Below are 13,856 nucleotides of genomic sequence, written 5' to 3'. Positions count from 1 at the left end.
TGAAAAACATAGAAATAATCTTATGTTAATTAATATAAGTGTAAGTTAAACGATTCAAAATATATATTTTTTTATTATGTATTTTTTGTTTGTAACATTGTTGAATCGAGAGGGAATGTTGGAAGTGTGATTGGAAGGTTGCATAGTTTTTAGTTTAGAATTAAGGTTGGTGATTCTGAAGCAAGTGGCAACAATGGTCACTAAAGGGTGGGCCAAGCGAATAGGGACGGAGGGGCAACAGCCGATGATGGACGTTCGAAATCGTCCAAAAGACACGACCTTTATGTCTGGGGTTGTAGGGATATTTAATGTTTAATTTTATAAATTGGTAATGGAAATTCCTCAAAAATTTCCAAGTTGTACAGGGAATATTTAGTGATTTTAGTTAGAGGAAATAATTTACTAGATTTTAGAATGGCGAGTATTCAGTAGTTTTTAGGTTAGAGAAATGAGCGTGGTCGAAGAATGTTAGTACAATTAAAAAAGTATATTTCTGGTAAGAATCTTTTTATATACCAGTATACATAATTTAATTATTTGTATTTGTTATTGTGTATTATTTTTTATAGTAATCATTGAATTTAATATAAAATGTTTTCTTAATTCATTTCATTTTTGCTATTCAGTTATTATTTTTGCCAAATTTCATAAAGTTCTTAATATAATATAATAAATTTTGTAACGGATTTTTCTCAGCAATCTCTAATTTTTGGTTATAATAGTAAATATTGTAGTTATTCTAAATGTTCTAACAAATATCTTATTAATGTTAAAAATTTCAATTTTAAGAATAAGTCTTTTTCTTGTTCCACTTGTTAAAGAAAATTCATAGTTCTTTCTACTTCTATTAGTATTATTAATGTTCAAGTAACCAAAATTTCTAGTTCTAGTTTTTGCCTAACCTAAAAACTACTGCATTTTCACCATTCTAAAATCTAGTAAATTATTTCCTCTGACTAAAATTTATAAAATTAAACATTAAAAATCCCTACAACACCAGACATAAAGGTCGTGCCTTTTCGACGATGCTGAACGTCTATGATCGGCTGTTGCCCCTCCGTTCCAATTCGGTTGCCCCCCCCTGGGTCACTATCAAGAAGCGTTGTACAAGAGCTGATATGAAGATGAAGAGGTCGAATACGCAAGTTCAGAAGATAACGACATTTTCGTATATCATGTAATAGTTATAATCAGTAGTTATAGTAAATTATTCACTTTCTCTATAGAAATAGAAACTTAAATTCAAAATCTATTAACTAATTAGAGAAAAAAAATTATGCTAAGAAACCTTTAATTTTGGTAAAGTTGAATAAATCTTTGGCTCATCCCAAAATCACCAATTCTATTTAATAATGATATAAAGCATAATTTTGAAGAAACAAGATAATGATATTACAAAATTACCTTAAAATTATCAAATCTGATTAGAAATTCTACTAATATTTCCTTGATTTTTATCTGGATTCAAATAAATCATAAAAATTAAGAAATCACTGCTTAGAGATAATATAAAATCATAAATATTTGAAAACTTTGTTATAGAAGAATATCTGTTAACTTATTTGATAATATAAAAATGTAGGAAAGTGTAAATTTTTGTATCAAATTTAATTAAAAAATTAGACAATGAGTAACAAAAATTCGAGATAGTATCAATATAAAATTAGACTAACAAAAATGTAAATTTCTAGATAGGATGCAAACATTTCTAATATTTTAGAATATTAACGAATAATCGTCAGTAAGATTTTAGAAATTATTAACTTTTTCTTTTCGTTAAAAAAAAATCACAAAACTGAAAAAATACAATTTTAGAAAGGGATGAGTAAACAATTAAAAAGCAATAAATTTTATTTCTATGACCACTAAAACAATTACACAGTTAAAAAATTTATCAAGAAACCTTAAGCAAATAATATTGTCTATTTTTAGGGAATTATGTATAAAATTCATCTAAGACTTCAAGATTTTGGGAAAAAGAATTGTAAGTAAACTGTAAAAAATGTAGAATTTTTATAACAGAATTTAGATAAAACATCGTCAAAAAGGATTTATATTTATATATAATAATTTTTTTCATCACAACAACAACAATTAAAATATTGTTTTTGAAATTTGACTGTAAATGTCGATTATAAACAATAACTAGTTTTCAGAAATTAAATTGTACACATTCTTAATTGATGGGAAAGCAATATTACAAATGAATAAATAAATCAATTCATTTGTAAAACTGTTTTTAAAATTTTTTATCTGATTGCATTAGCCATTCCAAATAATTGTAGTTTCCAAACAGTTATTTGTTTTCTTTGTAGTTGGAACATAGCACAATATATTTATTTTAAAATAATATTTTTTTTAAATAGTTGAAAAAACTATATTACAAACCGATAAGGTAATTTTACAGAATCTATGACTATAAAGAATATTTTTAGTACATACTCATCTTGACTTGAAATCCTCAGTTTAAGAGATTTTTTATCGCATAGTTGCCAGATTTCAGTTTTAATAAATTATGTAGAGAAAGATGTTATTAAAAAATCTCTATGTAATTTATTTTGGTTTTCATGTATAACTTTTGTCATTTAAGTGGTTGAATTCTAAAAAAGATAAAATTCGGCGAATCATACTTAATTTTTTATTTACTCCATATTTCTTTGATAATTTAATATTTAATCAAAATTACATTATTAAATAAATTTAGAAAATATTTAATAATTAGGAACGTTATAAAGGGGAATAATTTTAATAAAAAAAGACGAATAAGAATATTAAAATAATACATTAATATTTTATAATAAAAAACACACAATTTATAATGTTCATGAGCACATTGCGATTTTTATATTTATGTCTCTATATAAACAATAATATAATAAAATAAAATAAATATAGTAAAATAAATTAAGATTGTAAAATAAAAAAAATAATAGTAATAATAAAAGTTGCGACTCCGAGGTAGTAATGGTCCTCGACCGGCACTTCTTGGGTCGCCACCATTGCCGCCATCTGTCGACTGCGCCTTCTTCCGCTGGGGACATTCTGGACGGCGATGACCGAGTTCCTTGCCTTCGTAGCACACGATGTGTTCGTCCTTCATCGGCTTTGCTTTTTTCCTCCTGTCTGTCTGTCGTATGTACCCTTGACTCTTCTCCTTTCAGCCTCTAAAGGAATCTTTTCATTCCCCAATAATTTACAATAATTTTATAATTTATACATAAATATTGAGAGTGAGTTCCAGTAGTTTAATCATCAATTTGTGTTTAATTCGGTGGATAAATAATTTCGTCTACTATTAGGAGTAATTTCCATTAGATTAATCATCAATTTATAGTATAAATCAAATTAAAGAAGAAGAAGACAAACCTATCTTGATATAGTTTGATAAACTGGATCTATTTTGATAAAACATCTTCATTATCGTAATTTGAATACTTTTGATATAGATACTATTTCCAAGAATACTGGAAGGAATAATATTGTTTCATATTAAGCCAAAGGGAAACATCATTTATTGACAACTCATCATCTTTAATCCACCTGAGTCCTACATCAGAAAAAAGATCTGCTTCCTTCTTTTGGAGTGTTTATATCGTTAATTAAACTTTTTAAACTTATTTTAATGTCTCGAGAATAACACCAAATCCTATTCATAGAATAAGCTAAACATAAGAGTAAGATTGTTAAATCTGGAAAAAGCCTTCTGGGTGAATCTACTCATGTATTAGACAATAATAGTCTAAACTAAAAACACATCATCATCTTGTAAATTCTTAAATGGTAAACCATTCAATTCTTTTGCAGGTGTTCGTCAACATGAGCGTCGATGCATTCGCTGGAATATACCGCTGACCTTCAGAATGTTATTGGTAAAACTCCAGAATCTGTGGTTATGGAACATCCTAGAGTCCTAAACATCAAATCAGATATCGCTGAGAAGAACTCATCTATCTCGATTATCTAAGAATTGCGAGAAAACGTGTCTTAACTTGTAACGTCTATCACCCTTCTAACTCTTTATATCCTTTTACTCTTCTCTATCTCTTCTATGGGGGAATTTTTGAATTACCGTCTCCTAATGATGAAATTTTGAAGTATCTTGGTCATAGGTTTGGCATCAGGGGGGTTCTAAAACCAACACCCCACAATCTCTCAATATGGTTGGATAACACAAGCTATGCGCCACTTAAGCCTGACCAAAAACTTTCGATCCTTAAAAATTATTATTCCTAAGATTCAATACACCCTTCAAAATTTTAGTATTGATGGCAAAACGCTATCTAGTTTTGATCGTTTAATTAAATTATTTGTTAAAAAAGCTCTTCATCTTCCTCTTCATATTCCTAATGCTTTCTTGCACTCTTCTATTAAGGATGATGGTCTAGGTATTCCTGACCGTAGACGCACCATCCTTATCTTTTCTCTAATAGAATTTTCTAATTAATTGAATCATCTTCTGATGAATTAATTTTATCTATTTCAACTGTAATAGAGTTGAATGTCTATCTCACATTCTGCAGAGGTACCCAATAGCACATCAGGAGAGAATTCGCCGCCACATCTAATAGGTGACGTGCATGAATGGAGTAACGAGATTTCCACTGTCCACTTAGAGACTACAAACAAGATAAGCTACGCGGAAAAAGTAGGAAGAAAGAATAGAAGAGAAGAAGAAAGAATAGAAGAGAAGAAGAAAGAATAGAAGAGAAGTAAAAAACAATGAAGAAGAAAAGGTAATACAAAAAGGGAGAGAAAATAAGATACAAACATTTGTGGTTTTCAAAGATATTAGAGGAAACATAGAGATGGTTGATAAAATAAAGGACATGAAAATTCATGAAATGGAAACAGCAAAAATAAATGGAATAGGATGATAATTAAAGTGGAAATTACGGAGCAAATAACAGAGAGGATAGAGAAGGAATATAAACAGGAAATAAGGATTAAAAAAAGAAAATTAGGATCACAGGGATAAAAATAGACATGAAAGAAGAAGAAATAGAAAAGCAGATTAAGGAAGGAATAGAGAGGCAAGAGTAATAAAAAGGTATAGTTGCAGAAATTTGATGAAAGAGAATGTTATAATAGAAATGAGAGGAAAATGTTTTGAGGAGCTTATAAGAAAACAGAAAATAAACATTGGACATGAGATTACGTGGATTGAGCAAATAACAGATTCTATTCGATTAGAAAATTTTACTTGTATATATAAAAAGTAGGACGTCACAATGAATTTGTAAATAACACGTTTTAAAAGAAATATTTATATCAAATTGGTAAATTATTTGTTTTTTTCTTTCAAGAAAATATTGAAAATGTTGAAAGCCGAAAGAAATCAAATGAGGAAAATCATTCAAAAAGAATGAGAGAATTTGGCCGCTTTTTAATATCTATTGACGGGCTAATACTTGATATGTTTAACAGCACCAACAGGAGAAGAATTAGTGGAGAAGCTATTAGAAAAAACCTGCGAGCTAGAAGAAAAAGTCCAGGAACTATAAAATGACAAGACACACCTAAGAAAATAGCTAAGCAGCACAGATGACAAAACTTTGGACACGGCTCAAAAAATTGCAATAACCCACCAAGGTGAGTAAAATGCTCAGTAAAACACCTCACGAAACATTGATACGGTTCCAAAAGAAAAAGCAGGTTGGTCAGTAGATTTTTTTCGAATATTATAGAATACACACTTTTAATAATATATATAATAAGATTATCATACCAGTGCCAAGTCTATTCTGATTAAATCAGTGGTCCGGCAGACTATTTAACCTACAAAATAACATTAATTTATTCAACAGATATAAAAGAAAGAAGAGTATATTAATATATAAAGCATCTTATTTAAATTTGAGGTTTTTTTATTTCTAAAATAATTGTAATGTAAAGTAAACATCTTAAGTACTAAATTATTGAATTACAAAACATTGTATCCAGCTATGATTTTATTTATTAAGAAATATAAGAAATAGCTTACCAAAAACAAAAATTTTAAACCATTTTATTTATTAACTCCATTCCATCCTCCCGGCACCTTTGAATAGAAGCCCGCGCCATATTTAAATACTGCGTTGCTACTATTGGTCAAAAAATTAACGAACAAATCTAGTTAAATAGCCATTACCAATTGTCATATTATAAATAGCATATCAATTTTAGAAATTTTTAATATTTATAAAATCCTAAATGAGAATATGCCAATGATTAATTACATATGATTAAAAATGCGTATGAACATGTAGAAGTGTGCTCACATACAATTGCTATAATAATAATAATAATTTTATAACAATAAATTTGATAATTATTTTAATAATAATAACAATATACTCACCGGTAATCATATATTTATAATTACGAGATTTTTCGTTAAACATTGTACTCCAGGTATAACAAAGAGCACATTCGCGGCGGTCAAGAATCGAATAATTGGACTGTTTGTCGCGCGTCGGAATACGGACATCGGTTTGTTCGCTCCGCGTCGATACGCGGCATTAAAATGTATCTGTTACTACATGCGCAGAAATTCAAATATTGATGATTGAGCATTCTTCTTGAAAGCCCCCGTAAAATGGCGGTTACATAGTCTGGTTTACTGTTACTTGGATGATCTATGTTTATTTTTAGGATTTTCAGTGATTTTGATGAACCAAAGCAAGAAAACGGGTGTCATAAAAAAGGACTTTCCACGCGAATGGTTCGTAAGAATCTAATCCACCACTCAGTTTTTAGGTTAGTAGAATCACATCACTTTATCACATGATTAATATTTATATTACTCTCATCCAGAGGTGTAGAATATGTTGTAAATCAGACAATTTTATTAAACAGTCAGAATATTTAATAATTTTTTTATTTTTTAGATTGTGGTTTAAGACATTTCAATTAAACTGAAGGTGTTTAAGAAGACTAGAAGTGATACCCTAATCCATTCAATGTTAAATTATTGAAGGTTTGTGTGCATTAATTTTTTTAGAAATTCTCTGTTGATTATTATATATAATAGAATCATAATATTTTAATATTGATTAAAATTAATGAAAGGAATAATCATTTACATATTATTTAATTTAGATACACATTTTATTGTAACATAAGAAAGTCTTCGTTTAATTAATGTTTCACGTTTTGCATGTGTAATCTAGCCTTTAGAACAATTATATTTAGTGAATCATTCAAACTTAAATAGCCCATATCATAATTTTATTGTCAAATAAGTGTAGAAAAATACCTTTAAAGTTTTATAAATTTATACACCCACATTTCTGTGGAAAGTAAGTATACATATTTATTTTCTGTATTAATTTGAGTACCTACTGTATTCGTGCTATTGACTATTTTTTAATAACCAATTTTTATTACAAATTTTAATTTTATTTTAATACTTAGGCAACTCTGATTACATGTGTATATGAGGGATGTTGACCGGTAGTTTCCATCACTGTATTTAACTGTTAATTATTAGTATGTAAAATCGTGTCTTGTTTCAAGTAGACTCCTTAGTTACTGTCTATCATACTGCAAATTGCACTTGGTTTCATGGGTTCATACTAGAGATATCTTAATAATTTAATACAACTATTTCGGTACGGTTTGTCGTGCTTTTAGCGACGAAATACCTAGTTTCTGAGGAAGGAGGCGATTGCCTAAATCGCTGTCACTAACGAGCATAGTTTTAGTTAAAAATATCTCAAATATCTCCATATTTTGTGACGTAACCTTTGATTTGTTATTTTTAAGCATATAATCTACCAGTTTCTCCAATGTGTTAACAGGAATTTATTGCTACTGATCCTGTATAGTTTAAAGAAGTTCTTGTTTGTTCTTAATGTTTTTTGTTCGACTGCGACGCCGAATGCCGACCATTCAAGTACAGTTAAATTTTCCTTTAGAAGCCACTCCTTAATAATTTTAGATGTGTGTTTGGGATCGTCTTATTGAAATAACCAACGATGTGGCACCTCTTCCTCGACAATGGAAACATTGTGTTTTCCAATATGTCCCTCTATTGAAAACGATCCATTTTATCCTTCACTTGCATCAAGGGTCCATCTTTGGATCGAGGAACGTATCTCCAAACGACAATGCTTCCGCCACCATGTTTAACAGTATAAATTTGGTATTTAAAATAGTATTGTTGTCCCACTGGTCGTCTCACAGATGATCTGCCATACGATCTTTTCCTAAATTAAAGTGAAAAGTAAACGTATTTAGGTATTACTACGTTAAAACCGATCAAAAATGTTAAGAATTCAAGAACAATTAACCGTAAATAAAATAATATTCTATACTTTTTTCCAAGTTAAAAAACATATCCGAGAAAAAGAACTAAACAGAAAATGATGAGCAGCAATAATAGTATACTAGACTGTAAACACAAACTAGTGAATTTGTTTACACCATTACAACAGATATGAAAAAATCCCAAGGGATAATAATCCAATTTTTAAAAATATTCTTCATTTTCTTCCACCACTGTATGTATTTACAAATTTGGTTTGGTTATAATTTAGGAATGATATTGATTTTACTTTGATTCTTTAGATTCTTTAGATTTAGACAAAGTGTTGTTCGTCGATCTGATAATATTAGACCTGATTTTGTAGATAATTTCAACGGACGGAAGTTGCAACTTTAACCTTAAGAGTTGTATATAAATAGTTGTATAGAAAATTACAGTTTTTTTCATTACAACACTAGTTCCTCATTGCGTTGAATTGATGGCTCTTCCAGATAATGTTGAAGCTCTTATATGACCCTTTATTCAGTTAAAGTTCTTGGCTTAAGATAAACTACTTTTTTATCAAACTTACTACATATTGTTTTTCATCTTCCTGTCTGTCTGTGTTTGTTTGCAAATCAGCTTTTTTATTCTAAAACGGGACTTCTTTTAATGTTCTTTTTTCTAATTTTTTATATTTTTTATTTGTTTACCTATAATTTTTTTGTAAATGTAGTTCAGCTATTAATGTGTATATTTTAGAATCCGAATTTTTAAACTTAAAGTGCTGATTAGTGAGTTTGAGACACATTCGAAAATTACTTTAGATTTATCTATAACAAATGTTAGAATAATATGCTCAATAAGTTAGTTCTTTGTTACATTATTTTACCCTTTTGTGTAAGTTTGTAAGGGGATTGTTACAATGTTTATATATATTTTTTAATTTGTGTTGTTGTTGATAACTAATGACGATGAAGAATAAATAAATTCATTTAATTTGATTAGTTATAAATAATTATTATTGCAAGATGTACTATATTGACAGTCATAGTCACTGTAATTCTATTTGCATATATTTTAAACTATTTTTATATTTATATCTATATTTTAAAATACGGATGTGATGATACCAAAAATGTAAACAATATTAAATTTGTTAATTTTATTTGTGTTATTACTCTGCATTACTATGATCTTGTTACATTCTTCGATATTTTATTATTTTTGGTTTTTATAATTATTTCATAATTGTTTTCTTATCACACACTACGAAGGTTCCTAATTATTAAAGTTGATCACGTAATCATTCCTTAGTCCTTAAAAGTTGAGAGTAAAGAAAAATGAGTTTGCAAAATGCGAAAGTTTTATCACCAAGAGATCTAGTTTTACTATGAGATTTTCATCAGGAAATTCGCAATTGAGAAGAATTAAAATTTCTCCTAATTTTCCATTTATTTTATATAGTGTTTTGACGAAAGTAATAACAGAACAAGAAACTTTACTTTAAATTCAATGAACATCTTAAATAAAAATAAACAAAATATTGAACAGTATGTTGCATAAAATAATGCATAAACTAATGGTGAACAGAACTATTTAAATTACGTAAATTGGTAATATAAAAAGTTTTTTATCGGAAAAATACTTTCGCAAAGCAATAACATTATCCAACCATTTTTTTTCTTATCTAATTTAGAAATTTTTAACTTGCTATTCCGAAGTCCGAAGTAAATATTATTTTTTCTAACTAAAAATAATTCTGTATTCCCTTTTCATCTAAGACCCACAAAATCACCCACACTACATTTCTCACCAGAATGTCATTTTACTGAATCTAGGTAGCTTCTTTTTCGACGGCCATCTCATTGACTTCACAGATTTTGTAATGTTTGTTTTTATATATTTATATTATTCACAAATTTGCAGATTTTATAGGTTTAATAGCTTTTTGTGCTATCATTAAATGGTCTCGGATATTTATTGACTTAAAAATGATTTACATCTTTCTTTTCTTTATTCTTCAACAGACCAATACCTTTTCAACATTGAATGATCATATTTATTAGCCTATGACATTCATATTAGGGCCAAATGTGTCTCAACAAATATTATCTGTTTTTTAATGCAAATTTGACGTCATACACAGAATATGAAAGGAATAATAGGAAAGGCAGATAAATTACTTTTGAAAGAATTTTATATTGATTTAACTGTGGCCTTCGTTATGTGGAAGATTTGATTTTTTATAATAATTTGTTTAAATAATTAACGGGGCACGAGTTTGAAATTTTTGATTGTTTATTGAAAATTTTACGATCCTCTTAATTATCTTCATGTTACAATTTCAATGTACAATGTAATAACTTTCTAATATCCTGTTACAGTAAGTTAATCCAACAACTCCAGGATGTCTGAATTATTTCAATATGGACTTAGTAGCCGCGGAAGCAAAACACTGAATTATCAAGGTTATGAATACATGAGACACCGTATAACTGCCAGTTGTGTTTCCCATTGGCGCTGCATAAACCGAAGTGCCAGAAATTGCAGAGCGATCATGCATACCATGGGAAATAAAATAGTGAAGCATCCGACAGAACATACATGTGACGGGACAACATCTTCAAATCAAATGGATAATTCAAATATATCCAAACATACTTTAGAAAATCTAAATCTTGTAAATGTCATTTTCACTGATGACCTTGACACTATAGACCCTGTGAATAAGTTCATGGGCAAAGAAGAGGTCCAATCACCGCTTGAGAAAAATGTTAGTATCCCAGAGCCTGAAAGTACAGACAGAAATCTATTCGAGTTCGAATACCAGACATATCTGGAGTCTGAGAAGACAGACCACAGTTCGAGCAGCCCTATAACTCAATATTTGATTCAAGTACATCCAGAGAAAAATGCAACAAGAGAGCAGTTGGTAACTCCACCGGTGGATAATAACGTATACTCACAACTAATTTTTTCGGAAAAAGATGAAGGCTCGGCTCAAATTCAAACTCCTGTAAATATAAAGCAAGAGACGTTAAATGAGCAGACAATCAACGAAGGGCTTGTGCAAGAAGAATTGGATATAAAGGATGAAGAATTTATTTCACCGGGTGAAAACAACAATCAAGAGTTAGCTGAGGATAATAATTTTTCTCCTATTACTTTGAGTAGTAGAAGGAAGAGAAGAAGCACCGAATTCTTTAACAATGATGAGTTATTCAACATTCGGTTGAAGGCGGCAAAATTAGAATACCAGAAAAAGAAAGAGGAACTAAATTTCCTTAAGATGAGGGTACAAAACGAAAAACAACATAACGAACTGAGACTGAAAATCATGCTTCAGGAATGTCACAATCTTCAATAAATATACATTAAAATTTTGAAATATATAAGTTTGTATTATTCAAAATTATAATATATAATGAGGAAACAAGAAAAGGAATTAAGGGGTCAATGTCGGATAAAACAAATTTAAGAATTTCTTTATTTATATTAATTATGTGGTGTGTGATGTGATCACATCACATTTTTAATGAAATATATTATGAATAATTTAGCATCATATAAAATGGCGGGTAGCTTTGAACATGGTAATTAATGATGGTGGTTCAAACGTTTTTTGGCATTACATCATAATTAAGATAAATATCTGATGTATTTATATAAACACAATTTTCAAGGGTCTTGTCTTAGCGTTCCTGGCACTGAATCCAGTCTTCATCAAAAATTTTTCCACATGTGGCGCATCTAGTCTCTTTTTCACGATATTTTTGAGAAGCACTGAATATATTTTTTTTGACTTCAACACTTTTTTAATGTCTCTACTTTGTTGTTTTTCCATTTGGCTATTTTATTGCATTATTATAATGGGTATGAGCTGTAATTTAATTACTACCAGGGGTATGCATATGAAACCGTTTTTTTCCTAGAAGGGTACTAGCGCTCAGTTTTGGTACTATACAAACGAGTAATTGAGTTTGTTTGTTTTGGTTATGTCTGTGGAATATTTATAACTTGAAAGAATTCGAATTTCATACCCTCAACATATCTTTTTACAACGTTAAACATGTCAAACTTTGTGCCTCAAAATATCGATTTGCGGTCAGTATTTGTTTTTTTTTGTTACCATTTAAAGAAAACTGCTGCAAAATCACATAGAATGCTTGTGGAAGCTTACGGCGACCATGCTTTCAACCAAACACTGTAAAGAGTGGTTTAGAAAATTTAAAAATGGTGATTTTGATATTAGAAATGAAGAACGTGGTCGGCCGGTTAGAAAGTTCGGAGACACTGAATTACAAGAATTGTTGGATGAAGATGCTACTCAAACGCAACAACAATTCGCTGATCAATTAAATGTGACCCACGAAACTATTTCCAGACGTTTAAAAGCTATGGGAATGATTCAAAAGATTAGAAAATGGGTTCTACATAGACTGTGCGAAAGGCAGCAGAAGAACCGAAAGACCACTACGAGTCGCTGTTCGCCAGGTACTAAAGAAAGTCATTTCTTCGTCGGATTGTTACTAGAGATGATAAGTGCGTCCATTTTGAGAATCCTAAGCGTAGAGGATCATGGGTATCTCCGAGAGAAGTATCACCATCGATCGCAAGACCAAATCGCTATGGAAGGAAGACAATGGTCTGTGTTTGATAGGACCAGAAGGGCATTATCTATTATGAGCTGCTGAAACCTGGTCAAATTGCCAATACTGAATGTTACCAACAACTGTGGAATTGAACCAAGCTTTGCGTAAAAAAAAATCAGTATATCAAAAAAGGCAGCACAAAGCCCTTTTGCTGCATGACAACACATCGTGGCACGCTGCAAAACAGACGAAAGAAACAATTGACTGAGAAATTCTTCCTCATGTGGTTTATTCACCAGACTTGGCCCCATCTGATTATCATTTGTTTGCTTCGATGGGACACGCGTTGGCTGAGCAACCCTTCACCGACTACGAAAATGACGAAAAATGGCTCGACGAGAGGTTTGCTCAAAAAATTTTTGGCGACAAATTGCCAGAGAGATGTTATAGTTGAATTGCTATCGATGGAAATACGTTTATGCGTACAACTTGAACGGTTTCTTATGCATACCCCTGGTAAAGCTGAAATTTCAATAGTACCGAATGTCTTTTTCAAAGACTCGTTACCAAAAATAAGGGAGCGATTTTAAATTGGGGGTTATACAATTTTACATTATAGTATCATTGACCTTTGATTCCTGGGCCTGGTGGTCTGTTAATCCAGTTAAGGAAAAAGGTTGTACAGTTGTTGAAAACGAATGCACAAGTCCACTAATTGGAATAGGTGACTATTAAATTCATACCCACAATATATGAAAACATAAATAGAAGTACAAAATATGTATATTGAATTTAAATATTAAAAATTAAACGCATTTATTTCACTCTTTGATAATTCTTGAATAAAAAGGTAACTCTGGTACAATTGTCGAGAGCCACAAATAATTTTTCAAAGAGTCGCTGGTTGACCATCTCTGTTATATACCATTATGCAGATGAGTGTTAGTCTTTAACGTAGTATGATTTGTATATGAGACACATACAGTGGGCTGCAGAGTGGCATTACCACCCTAAGGTCCAGTTTTATTTGTGGTCTG

General features: G+C 30.0%; 1 protein-coding gene across 1 annotated transcript; it reads left to right on the top strand.

The window, feature by feature from the left end:
* Window positions 1-6,556: 6,556 nt before the first annotated feature.
* LOC109608025 (uncharacterized) lies at window positions 6,557-11,622 on the top strand. The gene is made up of 3 exons (XM_020024470.2): window positions 6,557-6,735; window positions 6,867-6,955; window positions 10,612-11,622. Exon 3 carries the CDS (start codon window positions 10,635-10,637, stop codon window positions 11,592-11,594), a length of 960 nt encoding a protein of 319 aa, XP_019880029.2. The 5' UTR covers window positions 6,557-6,735; window positions 6,867-6,955; window positions 10,612-10,634; the 3' UTR covers window positions 11,595-11,622.
* The last annotated feature ends 2,234 nt before the right edge of the window (window positions 11,623-13,856 follow it).

The sequence above is a fragment of the Aethina tumida genome, chromosome 6, assembly GCF_024364675.1.
Source record: "Aethina tumida isolate Nest 87 chromosome 6, icAetTumi1.1, whole genome shotgun sequence".
In the NCBI taxonomy this organism is placed as follows: domain Eukaryota; kingdom Metazoa; phylum Arthropoda; class Insecta; order Coleoptera; family Nitidulidae; genus Aethina; species Aethina tumida.
The sequence above is the reverse complement of the archived record's forward strand: the minus strand, read 5'-3'. Positions and strand labels throughout refer to the sequence as shown.